Below are 17482 nucleotides of genomic sequence, written 5' to 3'. Positions count from 1 at the left end.
AAAATTGTTGTCAAATGTAAATATAGATAACCAAATATGAGATTAATTCAATAGCACTTTGGCAAGCTGGAAGTGCAATTAATTGAATTTGATAGAACATTTAATAAAATTGAAAAATACGTTTTAATAGAATGGCTGAAGTATGACAATAGGTTAACGTATGAGAATTTACTGTCGATCATTAAAATTTATGTTTATGCAAAATCAATTATTTTGCGAACTAAAGAAGAACATGAATAGAATCAAAGGTTGAAGAGCGATTAAAGATTACACTACTATAATTTATTTTGGAATTTCGGATCCAATAATAAAAACATATATTCGCGTATATAATGAACATTTTTAAATTTTCAGTATCTTCCAAGATGTTTTACTTACATCTTGATCTAGTTTAACAATTGGGATGACTTTACGTATAAACTCATGCTTTACAAGTACTAGCAGCAACTAAGCAACTAATTCTGCAATATTTTCCATAGATAAATCTCGGCTGACATTTAAACAATGGTTGTAGAGAAGTGTCCTTGGTAGGCTACATGAGTGATATTACGCACGGGTAGGGGAGGCGACGTGCGACAGTGGGTGACGAAAGCCAGGAGATGAGCCACCCAGGCGATAAACCGTGTGTGGGAGAGAGAGAGAGAGGGTATGTCTAACCGCTACCGTCCTTGTCCAGACCGCAGTATATAGACGGGGATTGGCTATCAGGAGACAGTCTGTGCCTTCTCCCTGGATACCGTCACAAGGTATGTCTAATCACGATAAAACAAACATAAAAAACTAACACAAAATCAAAATTGTAGGGAAATATTGAATAGAATATTTAGACTTTTTTTTAAAGTAGCCACAGAAAAATCTATTTTGTAAATATTCAAACTTTTTTTATTGTAAATCTCTAATTTATATTTTCTAACGTGGTTTAAAAACAGTTTTTGACAGCTTTAATATAGAATTTAAACGCTTTCTTAAAATTATACTTACATTGTGAAAGTCACTGAATAAATTATAGAAGTTATTTAATGTTCCTAGGATTTTTTCTAATGGCGATTAAGGTAAAGGTATTTTGAAAACAAATGAGTTTAGATAACAAAGATTAATTTTGGAAATCATAACCTTTTCTGCAATTTGTTAAGATGGATGAAAAATGTAATAAGTTTTCAAAAAGAATAGAAAAGTGCTTAAAAGTAGAAAGGAGGTATTTTGAACGACTGCTGTGAAACATGTGCTACAATTTAGGATTTTTTTATGTTAAAATTTTATTTATGTTACTAGTTAGTGAGTGTAAAAATAAACCTTAACAGATAAATTAATAATCTGTAATATTTTTACCGTGATTTCAGCGAAAATAAATAGTATACTTCCACATTCAATGAGCTATTAATCAGAAGGCTGAAAAGTGTGTCATCAACAGTATGTTTTACTGCACAATCGCGTGTACTGGTACTTCAACTTACGAAAAAAGTAGTGATATCGCTAACTTCGAACGTTAAAAATAGAACATGTATACTTTAATCTACATTTTAACTTCTCATTAAAAAACTGTTAGAGATAGACAAATGGTCAAAATTAAAAAAAATATTACTTTTTCAATACATTTAACATGAATTACCACTCGATAATGCCTTCCCGGTTATAAATTGAGTTACGTTACGGCTATTTGAAAATTTAATCTTTTTTAATGGTAGTAAAAGTTGGATGGATACTCTAATATGTGTACATTTGTAAAAAAATTACTTGTTTCAATATTTTATTTAAAAAATCATAGAATGTACTGGGATTTGTAAACTCCCAATTTAGTTTTAATCCGCCATGTTAAACGTTTAAATACTTTAGAAAAAATCACAAGAAATACGTTTTTACTTAAAAATTTAATTTAAAGTTCAATATGCTACAGGTTCACTAGGTACACAGACACAATATATGGAACACATAGTTGACTATATCTAATTTAAAATTTGTTTTCATAGTACCATAAATCTAGGTTGGATCCAGGTTTCGAATATAAAAATATGTTTTTTATTTATAAATATAATTGAATATAGGTAGAAAGCATTTACATAAAATAAATTTAAAACTCGACATTGAGTTTTTTCCCATAAGAATAATGTTAAACTTGTTGGAATTCTTCACCCTTATTTTAATCGTAGCGCGATTTTAAATATGTAATTAATATGAATCGAAATTCTTTTTTCGATGTTTGTAGTCTATATTTTTTATGCATTTAAACGATAAAGTATAACGCAAAGATGGATATTTTTTGAAAACCTAATAACAATACTGAAACATCTAAAGAACGTTTGGATGCATATTAATTATATCTTTAAAACGAGACATCCTCCATGAGTATATGACTACAAATAACCCCATTAAAGCGCATACGGTTTAAAATTATTCTCAAAGACTAAAATTAAGATGGCCTCCAGTGGGTACTGTACCTCCCTAAATTTTCTGCTCTTAACCTGTTTATTTCACTCTTGGTTATAGAATAAAAAGTTGTAACAACATAATTTTGAAAATAAATTAAATTCATGATCACTTAGTGTGGTGTTAAAAAATTACATATTCGTGTCGTAATAAGGACTAAGATACTTTGTAAAAGAGCAAGGAGACTTGAACGCGTGGTTACACGGTAGCTGTTTGTCACTAATCTACAGTATATACTGATGGCGAGAGAAAAGAAGAGACCTGGCCCGTGCCAGCGCACAGCTGTGTACTAGTGTGTTGCCGCGCGGTAATTTCAGGCGCTTCGCCCCACAGCCAACCCTGCGAATTGATTATCATAGCAATGGAACAGTGAAACAATAATGGAATTACGAAACAAGGCGCGGCAACATACTAGTAGTAGCGCCTGCAAATTTCAGATAGGCCAGAATCCAGGTCTCTTCTTTTCTCTCGCGATCAGTAATTGACGTTCGAAAATTCGTTTAATAACTAACAAAAGTTTTTATAAGGAAAAGAATTGATGTTTATATTAACGGTAGATTCCCCTACAATTAGACAAATAAGAACAACATAAAACAATACATCTCGCCATTGTAATTTTATTTTGTTAGATGTTTGTCAAAATGCTGTTTGATAGCTATCTACTTATAAAACGTTTCCCATTTTACAAACTCAGAGGTGTGTCTTTAAGGTGATGCAGTTTTCGGTTCTGATTTTATTTGTTGATTTCTTTTTAAATGTCGTCATTTTAAGGTAATTTCTCCGAAGGCAAAAAATGTCTTCACAAGGCATTACAGGATGTTAAAATTGTGAAATTTACGAAATGTTGTAAACATGTTCAAGTAACAACTGTTAAAAATTAAAATGTGATATTTTTACATCATGTATACGAGTTATATCTTCAGGAAGTGACATGTTTTATTCAATCATGACTTAAAAGTGTTATAGTTTATCAATAAAATATAAGTTAAGAAGATGAGTTGATTTTAATACTTTTTTTACAGAAATTCGGTTTTTATATATAAATATATAATAGGTCGCTCCCTCTAGTCTTTTTTCATATTCATACTGTAATAATTCTATACCCTTGTCTGCAACAATGGTTCTTTAGGTCTGATTATAAGATGTCCCTAAACTTCTGTTTCAAACTCTAACTTGAACAACTAACCTTTTCTAATTGAATAACATTTGTTCTGTTTATCTTGTCTTTTGATATGGTATCTTAAAGGTTGTGACTGAAAATTTCTAAAAAAATATTCTAACCTTAAACTAATAGTGTCACCAACCCACCAGCCTATACTCCATCTTGGTAGATGAGATCCGGGTGAGGTTGAGAGAAGCTTGAGGAATTCAGGGGTTACAACAGAATAAGGTTTAAATTATAAAGTCGTACTCATTTAAAATAAATTCCTTGCAAAATAAATATTTTTTCAAACGAAGAATTATGGCTATTTAAAGAAGCCTATTTTTAGTCAGATTCGAATAAAAAACTGAAAATAAAAATTTTATTTTTTTACTTCAGTATGTACATAAGATATAGCTTCAGAGAATGACACGCGTTTTAATAATTTATGACTGTTACGGAAATAAAAGCATCAAATCGAATATTTCAATAAAAAAGTCATACCCTCTAGTTATGCTTAATTTTTTAGTTTTTAATTGTATATAATCACTAAAGCTGATATAAACATACTATACAAATTTGTCATATCCTTATCTTCGTCCGTTTTATAGGGCCTGGAAATAAGATGCCGCCTTTTAACGTTTCATTAATAGTAATAAAACCTTTTTTTTATTTTTCATATCTTCATAAAAACATCTTAAAGGGCTGTGAGCAGCATTTTGTATAAAATTCCAACTGTAATACTGAGTATATCATCTAATATGCGCCCTTAATTATTAGACAGCCGATCGCTTAATAGCATAATGAAATTAGTATAAAAAAACTGAATTTAATTATGTATTTCACAATTTAACCTAATATATTTTAATATTCTCGTACTCCTGCACTGTTCCGAAAAAATATGAAACTTTTTACTATATTACTCCCTATTACAATTTAAATCAATTACAACTTGATCTAAGTATATTTATGTTTAAATACTCCTCGGACTCTTCAAATTTACAATGAATAAATTCAACTATTTGTGTTAGATAATGTGTTGAATATTCAACTGCATTCAAAAACAATACATCTAATATATCAGACACACAGCAATATTTTCATATGAACTTGCGATTTCTTATAAACTTGATCAAAATATGTAAATTGAATTTTATTCTGTTGACAGTAAAGTTTCGTATTTGTTTTATATCTTGTTTATCTCAACTATTGACTCTTGATTTTAACAACTAAAATTGCGATGATTTCCTTTAACTTAGTTTTAAATAATAACTGAAGTGTGAGAGAAAATATACCTTTGAATTAGGTACCAAAGTCTGAAATCCTGTTATCCTTTCAATCAACGACTATCAATAATAAACTTTAAACAAAGTAGAGAATGTATCACAATAGTACACAATATTACAGCAGTAGAAAGGAAAATTATCTCTTTAACATTAGTAATACATACGTGATCAAACATTACATTTGATCTTTCTCCTGTTATCGTTTCAATCAACGACGCATCAATAATAATATCAATAATAAACTTTGAACAAAGTAGAGAATGTATCACAATAGTACACAATACTACAGCAGTAGAAAGGAAAGTTATCTCATTAACATTAGTAATACATACGTGATCAAACATTACATTTGATCTTTCTCCTGTTATCCTTTCAATCAACGACTATCAATAATAAACTTTGAACAAAGTAGAGAATGTATCACAATAGTACACAATACTACAGCAGTAGAAAGGAAAATTATCTCATTAACATTAGTAATACATACGTGATCAAACATTACATTTGATCTTTCTCCTGTTATCCTTTCAATCAACGACTATCAATAATCAATAATAAACTTTAAACAAAGTAGAGAATTTATCATAATAGTACGCAATACTACAGCAGTAGAAAGGAAAATTATCTCATTAACATCATTAGCATTAGTAATACATACGTGATAAACCATTGCATTTGATCTTTCTCTAGCTAATATGTAGTATTCATTTGGAGGACCAAATAACATTTTAGGGATTTATTTGATAAAAATTGGCATTTGTATCTTTTTGTATTTCAAAGCCGAGTACGCTCCTCCTGACTATTAAGCTTTGACCAATTTTTACTTTTATTCAAATGTATTTGACTATTTCAACACTTTTCATAATGCCTTAATGATTTGTTCCAACGATGAAAGTGTTCATGAAAATACTATTTTTCAATTTATATAAATTTCCATTCATATGTCATACTTCAACGTATCTTTACTATTGTTCAAATTTTAGGTAAAATATGCCTATTATAGAAACTTCAGGTATGTTTTAATTCAGCATCCATGTATAACCTGTTCCCGTAGTAAATGTTTTATAATTTGGATTGTTACATATTCCCTAAACATAAAAAGATCGATTATTCTAATAAAGTAATTTATTTTCATAATGTATTACAATTCAGAGCTCACTAAATATTCTTAACCGACAATTGCACAAATTGTATCTCCCACAGCATAATCGTTCCGAAGTTTTACGTTAACACTTTGATACCTGAAAATTAGCTGAATTTATTTGAGCAAATCTAAAAACTGCCCAAACGATTGAGGATGGCTTACTCAACTTTGAAGTACAAAATATGCCACTTTGTTTAAAATAAATCTCTTAAATTCCTTTTGGACTTCCATAGGAATCCTACATATTGTTATTAGAGCAAGATTAAATGTTACAGTTTAACCACGTGTTTATTATTAATGACAGTTCATATGTTTTTATTTTTACTATTTTATCACTGTTTAATTTATTGACGATTTTTCTTCAACAAATACGTGTTCTTGTTTAGAGTTTACCAGTGACGATGGCTGATTGAAAGGATAACAGGATGACAAATGTCCGAATTATGTGATTCTTTCAGAAGCGTCTCCGTATTACTTCACAAAATATTGTGAGTAGCCTATTTTATGTCGACACCGCTCGTGCTGCCGTGTCGATGGAAACACGAAACTTCGACCACACGTGGACCAGAACGTGATGCTTGAGGCGTATGGCTGAGCTACAGACAAAATACTCTTCCTATTACCTCCGGTCTCGTAGTGACTTGCGACAACACGCTATCTGTGCTGGCTGGCTGTGTACCAGAAGCTACTAACAATGGGTTGCTTCACCACACAGACCTATCTCTGTGGCAACTGAAGCTATCACGTTTGATTATCATTGTGTTGTTTCCACCTCCCTCGCCACAGCCATTTAGATTACCACTGCACTTATGGCTTAGGACTTCCCAAATTGTCTTCTGCAGAATTTGCAAAGTGCTCTGCGAAAACTGACTAGATTTGTGGATTTGTTTTCAGTTCTCGTAATTTCCAAATAAAATGTTTGGTAAGGAAACCTGATTAGCTTAGTGATGTCGTATATATATCAATGACGTGTACAAAGAGGGGTTCGCCGAAATGTCTGCACACAAATAGTTCAACCTCGTAGTTTTACTTTTGAGGTTTTATATAAATATATAAAATATAGAAACACTGATAGAGTTAACATATACAATTTTTATTTATCTTGGAAACAATTTTCTTCATTAAAAAATAGTTTGAAATTAAAACATGAATAGTAACTTACGTAATTCCTTATGCGATTGAAAGTGCGAGTGATTTTTTTTATTTAACCGTCTAGTTATAACGATTGTTCTAAACAAAATATCAGTTTTCTGAACCTAGGAAATAGTATCTTACTTGGTACAGTTTGCAACCAATAATGCTTTTAGTCTTTCGTTTGTTATTTCTTTTTTTTCTTTTTTAATTCTTAAGTTTTATCCCGCTTCTACAAACAACGTTGTGTAGCCATTTTTATTTTTGCGAAGTTAATAACAGTTTCTTCTTCAATAACGCGTTTGATATTTAAACAGCTTTTTATTTTATTTTTTTACTGTTAGGGAATGAAAGGGACCCTTATCCAAACGGTAAGATTTGATTAAATCCATGTCTCCACACCCGCTGTACCATTTTCAAAATCTGTTTTCAGCAGCAATGGAAGGGGTACTTGATGGACACCATTAGAGACATTTACAAGGACAATGATGTATCCCAAAGTATTACTGAGAGTGTCACCGAGTTTGTTTACCTGAACGTTTTTCCAAGAATCAATGAAGTCAGTCAGTGGCCTTCATTGAGAAACTTTTTCCGTCGCACATCCTATCCATCACTCCCTGAAGCTCATGATCTCCAACAGTACACATTGACGAGCCTGTCACGTCAATAATCGTTATTGATTGTTCCAGATGCAAGTCTCGAGGTACTCAAGTCTTGTTGTAGTTGTGGTGGCGACCACGGTAGCGCTAGTGTACTCTGCTCCCCAGGAAGCTCCCACAAGTGACCCTCCAGGACCTGCTGAAGGAGAAGCTCCCATGCCTGTAAGTTTTAATACATCACACCTACCGCAAATATTTGCCTGATTACAATATAACTAAAGTATACACATGTTATAATGTCTTACTGGCTCTTTTTACAATCCATATCATAAGGTTCAAGTATAGCAATCGTGGTATTGGTAAAGAATACAGCTTGTTGATTACATATGGTATAGCTTTTAATATCGTAAATATCCTGACTCCGTATCATTTGTATTGTATTTTTCAAAAGTCATAAGAATTCTCTTTTATAGAAAACTGACTTTGGTGAAACAAGACTTTCAAACCAGTAGGAACATTGGTGATCACAAGGTGTAAGCCCTAAGTAGTCACATTTGTATCTGAGTTAGAGATAGCTTACGTTCAAATAATGTCTGTGAGCATTGCAATTTTTATCAGTGATGTTAACCTTATAATGAAACGTCACTCCGAATTATTCTGTTCGATAACATAGTCACACAATAAAAGAGACCAAGAACAGAATATATTTAAAAAATGGACAAAGAGGCAGACAGAAGTCAAAGATCAAATTGTTTTTCCACATCTATCTCTATTGCGGATAAGGGTTTGGTTAACTGAAAGTCTGTATCTGGACACCAACGATCATCCCTAACAACTTATTCTTGTCAAATCATTCCACTGTTTCAGTGGTTGGTTTCCATTTACGCCATTGATATCCGAACCATCTGACGCGTTGTTCTGTTGCAGTTCATGTACGAGTACAAAGTGGAGGACGCAGAGTCAGAGCTCTACCATGGGAAGGAGGAGAAGGGTGACGAGTCCGGGAGGGTGGAGGGCAAGTACTACGTCTGGTTACCTGACAAGAGGTTGATGACTGTCACCTACTACGTGGACGGGGAGAGTGGCTTTGTACCCACCATAACGTTCGAGGACAACGCGAGTCCTATCGGGAGTCGTCGGTAATGCTGACGTCTCTACCCATAAAACCTCATCTCTTCAGTGGTCAGCTGTAGATCTCATGAAGCCTTCCCTCACATTTCCTTAACCCTACCATACCGAATGATCATCTCAACAGCTGACCAATCTCGTGCTCAACCGAAGCCTACCAAATGCAAAACTCGCACTTCGGGAGGCTTAGGCTTACTTAACTGGACTGTCGTACAAGTGTGTTTATCGCCTAAACTACAGAAGTGTTGAGTTTAGTACTTGTGATAAGACAAAAATTTTCTTCAAATAAATTAATTCGAATCTTAAAACTCAATGGAATCGGATGTTTTAAAATTAATTTGAAATTTTTATATTTTAGAGACAAGTATTTTATTCAACAATTCTGGAAATATGCTATAAAGTGCCTGATCTTGTAGTAGATTATTTGCCATTAGGTACAAATACACATGTACTAAGTGTAATGCCAAGATTTTTGTATGATATTGCAATAAACGTTTTTTACTATTAATACGAGTCTTCTTAAATATACCTGATTATGTCAAACTTTAGTGTGTGCCATCATACCACGTTTTACCATAATCAACTACTCTTTGTTGGAAGTTTGTTATTGATGATGGAAGGTTTTAAAGAACAATAGTATTTCGGACATTTTCCATAAAACTACGTTTCAAAAATTGAAATCTATCCTCTTCTTCAGGTGATAGTCAACTAGATCGGTAACACTATCAATCTCTTCTGGCAGTTAAAATATCATATCATGGAAGAATTATTTATATTTCTAATAGCCTCTTGTTAATTTGATGTGACCGTAAAGTATAAAATGAAAACTTGCCCAAGAATGGTAACCCTCTGCTCTTGCTGGACACTAATAACTCAAGATATTGTACATTTAGAACAGATTTAAACTAAATCAGAAAAAAATAATTGCACAGTTTTCAGAGAATAGAATTACGTGAGACCTACAAGAATAAATTCTGGTTTTACATACCAGTGGCGTATATAGAAAAATATTTCGGGGGGAGCGTGGTTTATACACTAGGTGGATAGGAAGCATAAAATACCATAAAAACGTAGAGACCCAGGAATATTCCCACTGGAAGCTTTAAGACCTCATAAATGTGTTTTAGCTCAAAAAGCTATTGCGTGCAATTTTAATGTATACCTTTCAAAATTTCAGGGAGGGGAGGCTTGAGGCCCACGACTTCCCTTAGATATGTCCAAGAATTAGATTTTGATTCTCGATTTTGGATAATTTGTTCATATTCCCCCAAAGAAATTTTAATGCTAGGCAAGATAATTGATATAATTAGTAAAAGCCATACTGCAATGTAGGCTTACAATTTTAGTTACGTAAACCAGCAAGACACTAGCTCTGTCAGCTTTTAAACGGGGTTGAAGTACGTGGTTAGTTACAATATCTATAAATTCAATACCTACAAGTTCTTACAAACATTCAAGTGCCAAGAACCCTCAGTACAAGAACGTATCTAGGACATAAATGGGGGGGGGTCCAGACAAAATTGAGGGCTCCCCCGGAAAATATCAAATTTTTGAAAATGAAGAAGCATAACAGTGATATTTTGCACAATTTTTACGTTTTTGAATAGGTTGTATTGGCTATTGATATTCATAATTATGGTGGGATCACTTTAGTTGGCTGTGTAGGTTTAATAATTGAAATTGATTAGACTTATGTAGTAATGTAATTACAAAAATATGCTTTTACAGTCTGAAAAACACAGTACATAGTATACAAATCCACATTGAGAAATGATTGATGACACGATTGATTAAAACAAAAACAAAGTGAGTCGTCAATGGCAGAGATGTTGACATCCCTGTTTTAAACAACGATTGAACGAACTTACTCGTATGGTAAATCGTAAATTCGATGAATATCGGATTAACTCGTACAATTCCATAGTATCCGATACAGATCCTAGTGATTCGAATATATGGGCTGCAAAAAAACGCTTGCAATTTCCTACAATTGTACCACTTCTTAAAAAACTGTTTGATATATGAGAGTGATATACAGAAGTGCAAGCATTTGCTGACCATTTTGAACAAGCGTCCAGTCCTAACGCAGTAGCTGACTCATAAAGTAACGAGAACATCGTCGAATTTTTGAATGCAACTCCTAGCGGTGTTGAGCAGGCTATAAAATATACATCACCATCTAAATAGAAAGTTTTATCTAGGTGCTTCCAAACAAAAAGTTTCCTGGGAATGATTTAATACCGGATTTAATCTTAAAGTTTTTATTACACGAAGCTCTTATTTAATACTGGCATCAAATTTCAATGCTTGTATTTCACTTGAGTATTTTCCAAAAATTTGCTGAAGTATGTCGAAATTATTGTCCTCCACAAGCCCAACAAGGTCTACTCCCTTTAGTACACAGGAATTCTAATTGTAAATGGTGTCTTCGAATGAAGTGACCCCAATAATGTTCTTTCCTACTTAATTTATCTCATACGTGATAGTTGTTCTGTGTATAATGTGACAACATTCATTCAGAATAACGAATGTTATAATAAAAGTTAAATCTTCCAGTTCTTCCTACACTTGACATATTGTTGCGAGAGTAGCAACACATACACGTTCATTTTTTAATTACTTGTTTGATTTTATTTACGTTGTATACATTTGTGTTTTGATTTGTTAAAGCGAGATGAATTAATCATGTAAAGGCAGTGCGTTAGAGTAGCTTCAATTGTGAACATTCCTTGGTTTCACATATTCCGTTTATTTTTGTTTAGGTTAAGGACTTGTTTGTTTATCTTTCTTCCATTATGGAACAGAACGCTCATGAACATGATCATAATTACATTTCCTCATTTAGGAAGAACTCTAACGTATTGGAATTAAATCAGTACATTTTTAGGACATAATTTTTAGGACAATACGTTAGGACATAATTATCGGATGGTTATATTTCTAATAACGAATTGGCAAACAGTCAAGCCAATAAACACTAAAAGAAATATTAATACTTCGCCAGACCATGGACTCAAGCGCCATTGTTTAATTAAGGTTACTGGAAAAAGAAATTATGACACTATTCGACTCAGTAATAGCTATAAATTACTATATTCTAACAAAGAAAATTCGATGGGTGAAGATATCGTCACTATAACAAATAAGAGATTTAAAGCCACCCCTCCCCCCATATTTTTCCAGGAGTGGAAAATGTTTCACCGATGAACAAATCCCTAGATTAAATGGTAAGTAAAACTGAATACTCGTACGTCTTAATAAAGACAAATTAAACTTTTTCCATCATCTCCTGCCGCTTACTGGAAAATAGTCACTCACAGACTTGAACGTCAGTTTTCATATACTTAACAGTTAAAGCAAGAACGAGCTTATGGAGTTGTGCTGGAGAATATGCATTACCTACTCTATTTCTATTGAAGACCTAAAAATAGCGATAGAAGAAAACGCCCACAAAGTAAGAAATCTGAGCAATGTAAGAAATAGAATCACAAATAAACCAATGTCTTTTTTTATTGATTTGAAGCCTTGTTATCGTAATGAAGAAATATCTCAAATTCAAATTACTAAACGCTAAAGTTTTATTTGAACCACCTAATAAAGAGATGGAACTTGTTCAATGTGAACGTTATGGACACACCAAATCATATTGTCAAAATACATTTCGTTGTGTTAAATGTTCCCAAGATCATGATACAAAGGTTTGCAATAAACCTTCAACAATACCCCCTTCTTGCTTTTTGTGCTCTTGTGAGCATCCCGCTAGCTACAAAGGTTGTCCTGTGTATATAGAAATACAAAACAAACTATTCCCTACCCTTAGAAAGAAGACTTTTGAAACCGATCAGGATCATTCTAGACGAAACAACCCTACTAATGTTAAACAAAACCAGTCATCTCATATTAGTTTAGTTACTGAAGGGGTAACCTTCGCTCAAGCTGTACAGAATAATAACAGAAATTACAGGTTTCTTTCTGGGAACAAGAATCTAACGGACACATAGATGAATCTGAAAGGTTGTTCAACATAATTCAAAAATCTTTTGAACAAGTTGAAAATATTTTATCGAAACAAACAGAACAGATTAGTAGTCTACGTTACTTAATATGCTGACTACTGTTCCTCGTCTAAAATGAATATTCTTCTCAAAATCGCTTTATGGAATTCTAACTGTTTGACTCATCATAGTCAAGAAGCCCAGTTATTTATAACCAAACATAATTTAGACGTCTTACTTATTTCAGAAACTCATTTCACAGACAGAAGTTATTTTAAAATTCCTATACACATTATACTATACCAATAATCCTGGCAACAAAGCCCATGGGTGTAAACACATTTTAGTAAAATACACAATTAAACATTATGAACTACCCAGCATTAGAGAGAATCAGCTTCAAGCTTCCAGCATTGTTCTTGAAGATTGGTTAGGCCCTATTACATTTTCAGCAATGTGTTGTCCTCCCAGACATTTTATAACCAAAAACATTGGAACAGTTTTTCCACTACATTGGGAAATAAATTTATAGCAGGAGGTGATTACAACGCGAAACACCATGAACGAGGTTCTCGATTGGCCACTCCTAGAAGACGACGACACTATTAAAGGCTCTAAATGATAATCATTACAATCATTTTTCTACGGGTAAACCTACATACTGGCCAACTAATATGAGAAAAATTCCAGATTTGTTCGATTTTTTTTTGCTACAAAAGGTATTAATAAAAACTATATACACTGATATCAAATTCTGCCTTCATCTGTCTTCTGATCATTCGCCAATTATACTTGATTTAAGCACAGAAGTATTTAAAAAAAGTCAAGTCAACCGTTACAACAAATTTACTAACTGGATTCGATTTCGTGATTCATTAATGAAAATTTGAATTTGAACATTTCGTTGAAAAGTGTTGAGGATTTAGAAAATGCAACAGACTATTTTATTGATTGTTTGCAATGTTCTGCAAAAGAGGCTACACCCTTACACCATTCTTCAAAAGTTGACAAGATGGGGTTATATTAACCTAACCACACCAAGAAAAACTAGCTAAGAAAATAAAATTAATAAGAATATGGCAAAACAGTAGAAATCCAAATAATAAGGCAAACTTCAACAAAGCAGCTCAACATCTAAAAAGAGTATTGTTTAATTTGAAAAACCAGTGGTTTAAGGAGTATACATAGTCTCTCTCAACAACCGAAGCTACAGACTATGGAAAGTAACTAAAAGAATTAAGCAGCCTAAAATTTCCATTTCCCCTATTTTAAAAACTGATGGAAACTGGGTGAAAAGTAACGTTGGAAACTCTGCGGCATTTGCAGAATATTTCACCAATGTTGTCAAATCAAATGACGCCTTTGTAAACAACGAAGAGGAAATACACGAATATTTAAATCCTTCACTTCAACTAGATTTCCTGTTACGAAAATTCAAACCATCTGAAGTTCGCTCAGTTATAACTCACAATCTCAATCCTTATAAGTCTCCTGGCTATGGCTCTATTACCGAAACAATATTGAAAGAACTTCCAAGAAAAGCTACTATATTCTTAACATTCTTATTTAACACCATACTGAGACTAGGACACACCCCTTTTAATTTAAAAGAGCCAAGCTAATTGTCATACCAAAACCAGGGAAGCCCCTCATCCAACTGACCTCATACAGACCAATAAGCCTCTTACCTATTATTACAAAACTGTTTGAAAAGCTTCTCCTGAAAAGACTAAATCATTAATTAGTGGAGACTCTGTAGTACCTGCTCATCAGTTTGGTTATAGGCAAAAACGTGGAACAATAGAACAAGTCCATAGAGTAGTTGAAATGATACAGGAGTGAAAATAACAGTTATTGTTCGGCTACCATTTTAGATGTCAGTCAAGCGTTTGATAAGGTGTGGCATATTACACAAAATTAAGAAGTTTTTGCCTCACTCTATTTTTAATACTAAATTCAGACCTTTCAAACCGATCTTTTCAAATAAAATACCAAGACGTTCTTACTCAGCTACATTCAATAGAATCCGGAGTTTCTGAAGGAAGTGTACTTGGACCATTTTTATACTTACTGTTTACCGCTGACCTCCTAGAAAATGAACATACTCATACAACATACAACTGCAACTTTCGCATATGATACTGCAATTTTTTAGTCCATAAAGATTGTGTTCGAGCATCTCATTATTTATAACAGAGCTTAGGTGCAATTAATGTAAGGTTTAAGGTCCTCCAGTTAAATTGAATGACGTTCATTTACCCCAAGTAACTTAGACAGAAGGCTTACATGGAAATCCCACATTTGGACAGACAGCAGCTTAAATTAAAAAAAAAACGAATACAATGCATTACCTACTCAGATATAAAAAACCTCAGTTTGAAGAACGAGATACTATTATATAAAACTATTCTAAAAACTGTATGAACATAATATATTATGCAGTTATGAGGCACAGCAGGCAACTCAAATATAGAGATACTTTAACGTTAAAAATAAAAATTGTTAAGAAAAATTGCAAAAGCGCCATTTTTGTATCCAATAAACGTTACATCAATTACACCCTAACAATCAAAAAAGAACTTACCAAGTTCAGTCGTAGTTATCTTTCAAGATTATAAGATCAACCAAACCACTTTGCGGTAAGGTAAATCTACTTGATAATTGTAGTGGGAAATAAAACCTAGTTAGTAAAGTAACAGAATAAACGTTTTTAATCATCTCAAAATAAACCATAGAAAATTAATACAGTTGGACAATACAGAATAATAAAATAAATTTTGACAAAACACATGTGATGTAAACGGATACGTATGATAGTTTGTATCGATTAATTATTCACCCCTCCATTATAGGACTATACCTAGGGGTTTATAGTCTTCTAGGTATTTTGGAAGATGTATATTTCTAGTAGTTCGTCTTAAAGGCGGGTAGTCAGAATTATGGATTTGTTTTGTTGGTTGAGGGGAATCAATGTTTTGTGACAGAGCGTATGAATGACTTAGTTTAGATGAATGAGTAAGTGGTGCAAGACGATCACGATCCAGCAGAGAGCTACTTGTCTCATCTATCTTATATAATTCCTGATTTGATATTTGTGATTCTTCAGAGAGTGTCCGGTTGGTTCACTACCAAAACAGATTGATCTGTGTTATCTTTTGATAGTACAGCGGCATTGCCTCCTTTCGGTGCTAGCTGTTTCAGGGAAACTGTCTTCTCATCTCCGTTATTTAGACGCATAGTTGCATTGGGATTTACATCTATTAGTACGACCATTGGATAGTAAAGACCTAATAGAATGTAAGGAATTATTTAAGACATACTCCCATTCCATAATTGTTGCGATTTTTTAGCAACAGTGTAATAGCCTTCCATATTATGCTGTTGTAACGTTCGATCTGGCCATTTAATTGTGGATTATATGGTGTAGTTCTACTTGTCACTATGCCTTTAGAGTTTAAGCCTTTATAAGATCTTTTTACATGAAAGATGAGCCCCTGCCAGTATGAATATAAGAGGGTAATCCAAATAAACAAAACAGTTCACTTAAATTTTCTATTACTGTGCTCGGTGTTATGTCGGGGCATGGATAAGCAATAGGAAAACGCGAGACTTCATCAACAATTGTCAATAAATATTTATTTTTGAGGTCTTTTGGCAATGGGCCCTTAAAATCCTTGTTCAACCTTTCAAATGGAGCAGTTCATTTTATTAACACTGTTTCTTAGGATTTATAAAATCGAGGCTTTATTTCTGCGCAGATGGGACGTGTAGCAGTCATCTTTATTTCCTCCAAAAATAAGGCAGATTCCTACTTCTTACCCAGTGGGCCATCCTAGTAATCCTAGGATGACAAAGTTGAGCAATGGAGTTGATACAGTTTGTTGTTGCCTGTTGATCCACAAACTCCGAACAGTGTGCCAACTATCTTATTTTGTTTACCAGGTCTGTAAACAATGTAGTATTTATAATATGCAAGTTCTAAACGCCATCTAAGCATCTTTTAGTTTAAAACTTTACTAGGGTGACTATTGTGAAACATGAATGAGACAGATTACTGATCAGTGATTAATCGAAAGTGACAACCAATCAGAAAGTGTCGCCACTTTTTCAAAGCTTCAACGATAGCGTAAGCTTCTTTTTCTACTGCAGAGTGTCTTTGTTCACTTGACGTCAAGGTTCTTGAGAAAAATGCTACTGAACGTCCATTTAGCGAGAGGCTAGCAGCAATGGAATGCTCAGATGCATCGGTTTCAACATCAAACAACATACTTTGATCTATAGCAGAAATGGCTGATTTTATATCTATCACCGTTATCTATTTAGATATAGTTTTTTAAACAGCTAAATAATAGTATCAGTAAACGGTGCGTCATCTACCCTGAAGCATATGGTTGCCGACCAAATTAGTGCGCAACAGCATAGGGTTTCAACTTAGCCTAAGTTATTATAAAAACATTTAAAAAAGTGCGTATATCTGGAAGTACATGCTCCACGCCCATTACTTTCGTCCATGCTCCATGCGTACTACTTCTTCCATTTGTCTTATGTGATCGCCGACAATCGAATTATAGTACTTGTACAAGTAAGAAAAAGTCCTCTCTGTTCTAGATCACGTTTGAAGTGTATTGAAAATA

At 33.2% G+C, this 17482-nt stretch overlaps 1 protein-coding gene across 1 annotated transcript; it reads left to right on the top strand.

The window, feature by feature from the left end:
- Positions 1 to 630: 630 nt before the first annotated feature.
- Positions 631 to 9361, top strand: LOC124367657. The gene is made up of 3 exons (XM_046824655.1): positions 631 to 746; positions 7816 to 7947; positions 8653 to 9361. Exons 2-3 carry the CDS (start codon positions 7816 to 7818, stop codon positions 8866 to 8868), a joined length of 348 nt encoding a protein of 115 aa, XP_046680611.1. The 5' UTR covers positions 631 to 746; the 3' UTR covers positions 8869 to 9361.
- The last annotated feature ends 8121 nt before the right edge of the window (positions 9362 to 17482 follow it).

The sequence above is a fragment of the Homalodisca vitripennis genome, chromosome 8, assembly GCF_021130785.1.
Source record: "Homalodisca vitripennis isolate AUS2020 chromosome 8, UT_GWSS_2.1, whole genome shotgun sequence".
Lineage (NCBI taxonomy): Eukaryota > Metazoa > Arthropoda > Insecta > Hemiptera > Cicadellidae > Homalodisca > Homalodisca vitripennis.
The sequence above is the reverse complement of the archived record's forward strand: the minus strand, read 5'-3'. Positions and strand labels throughout refer to the sequence as shown.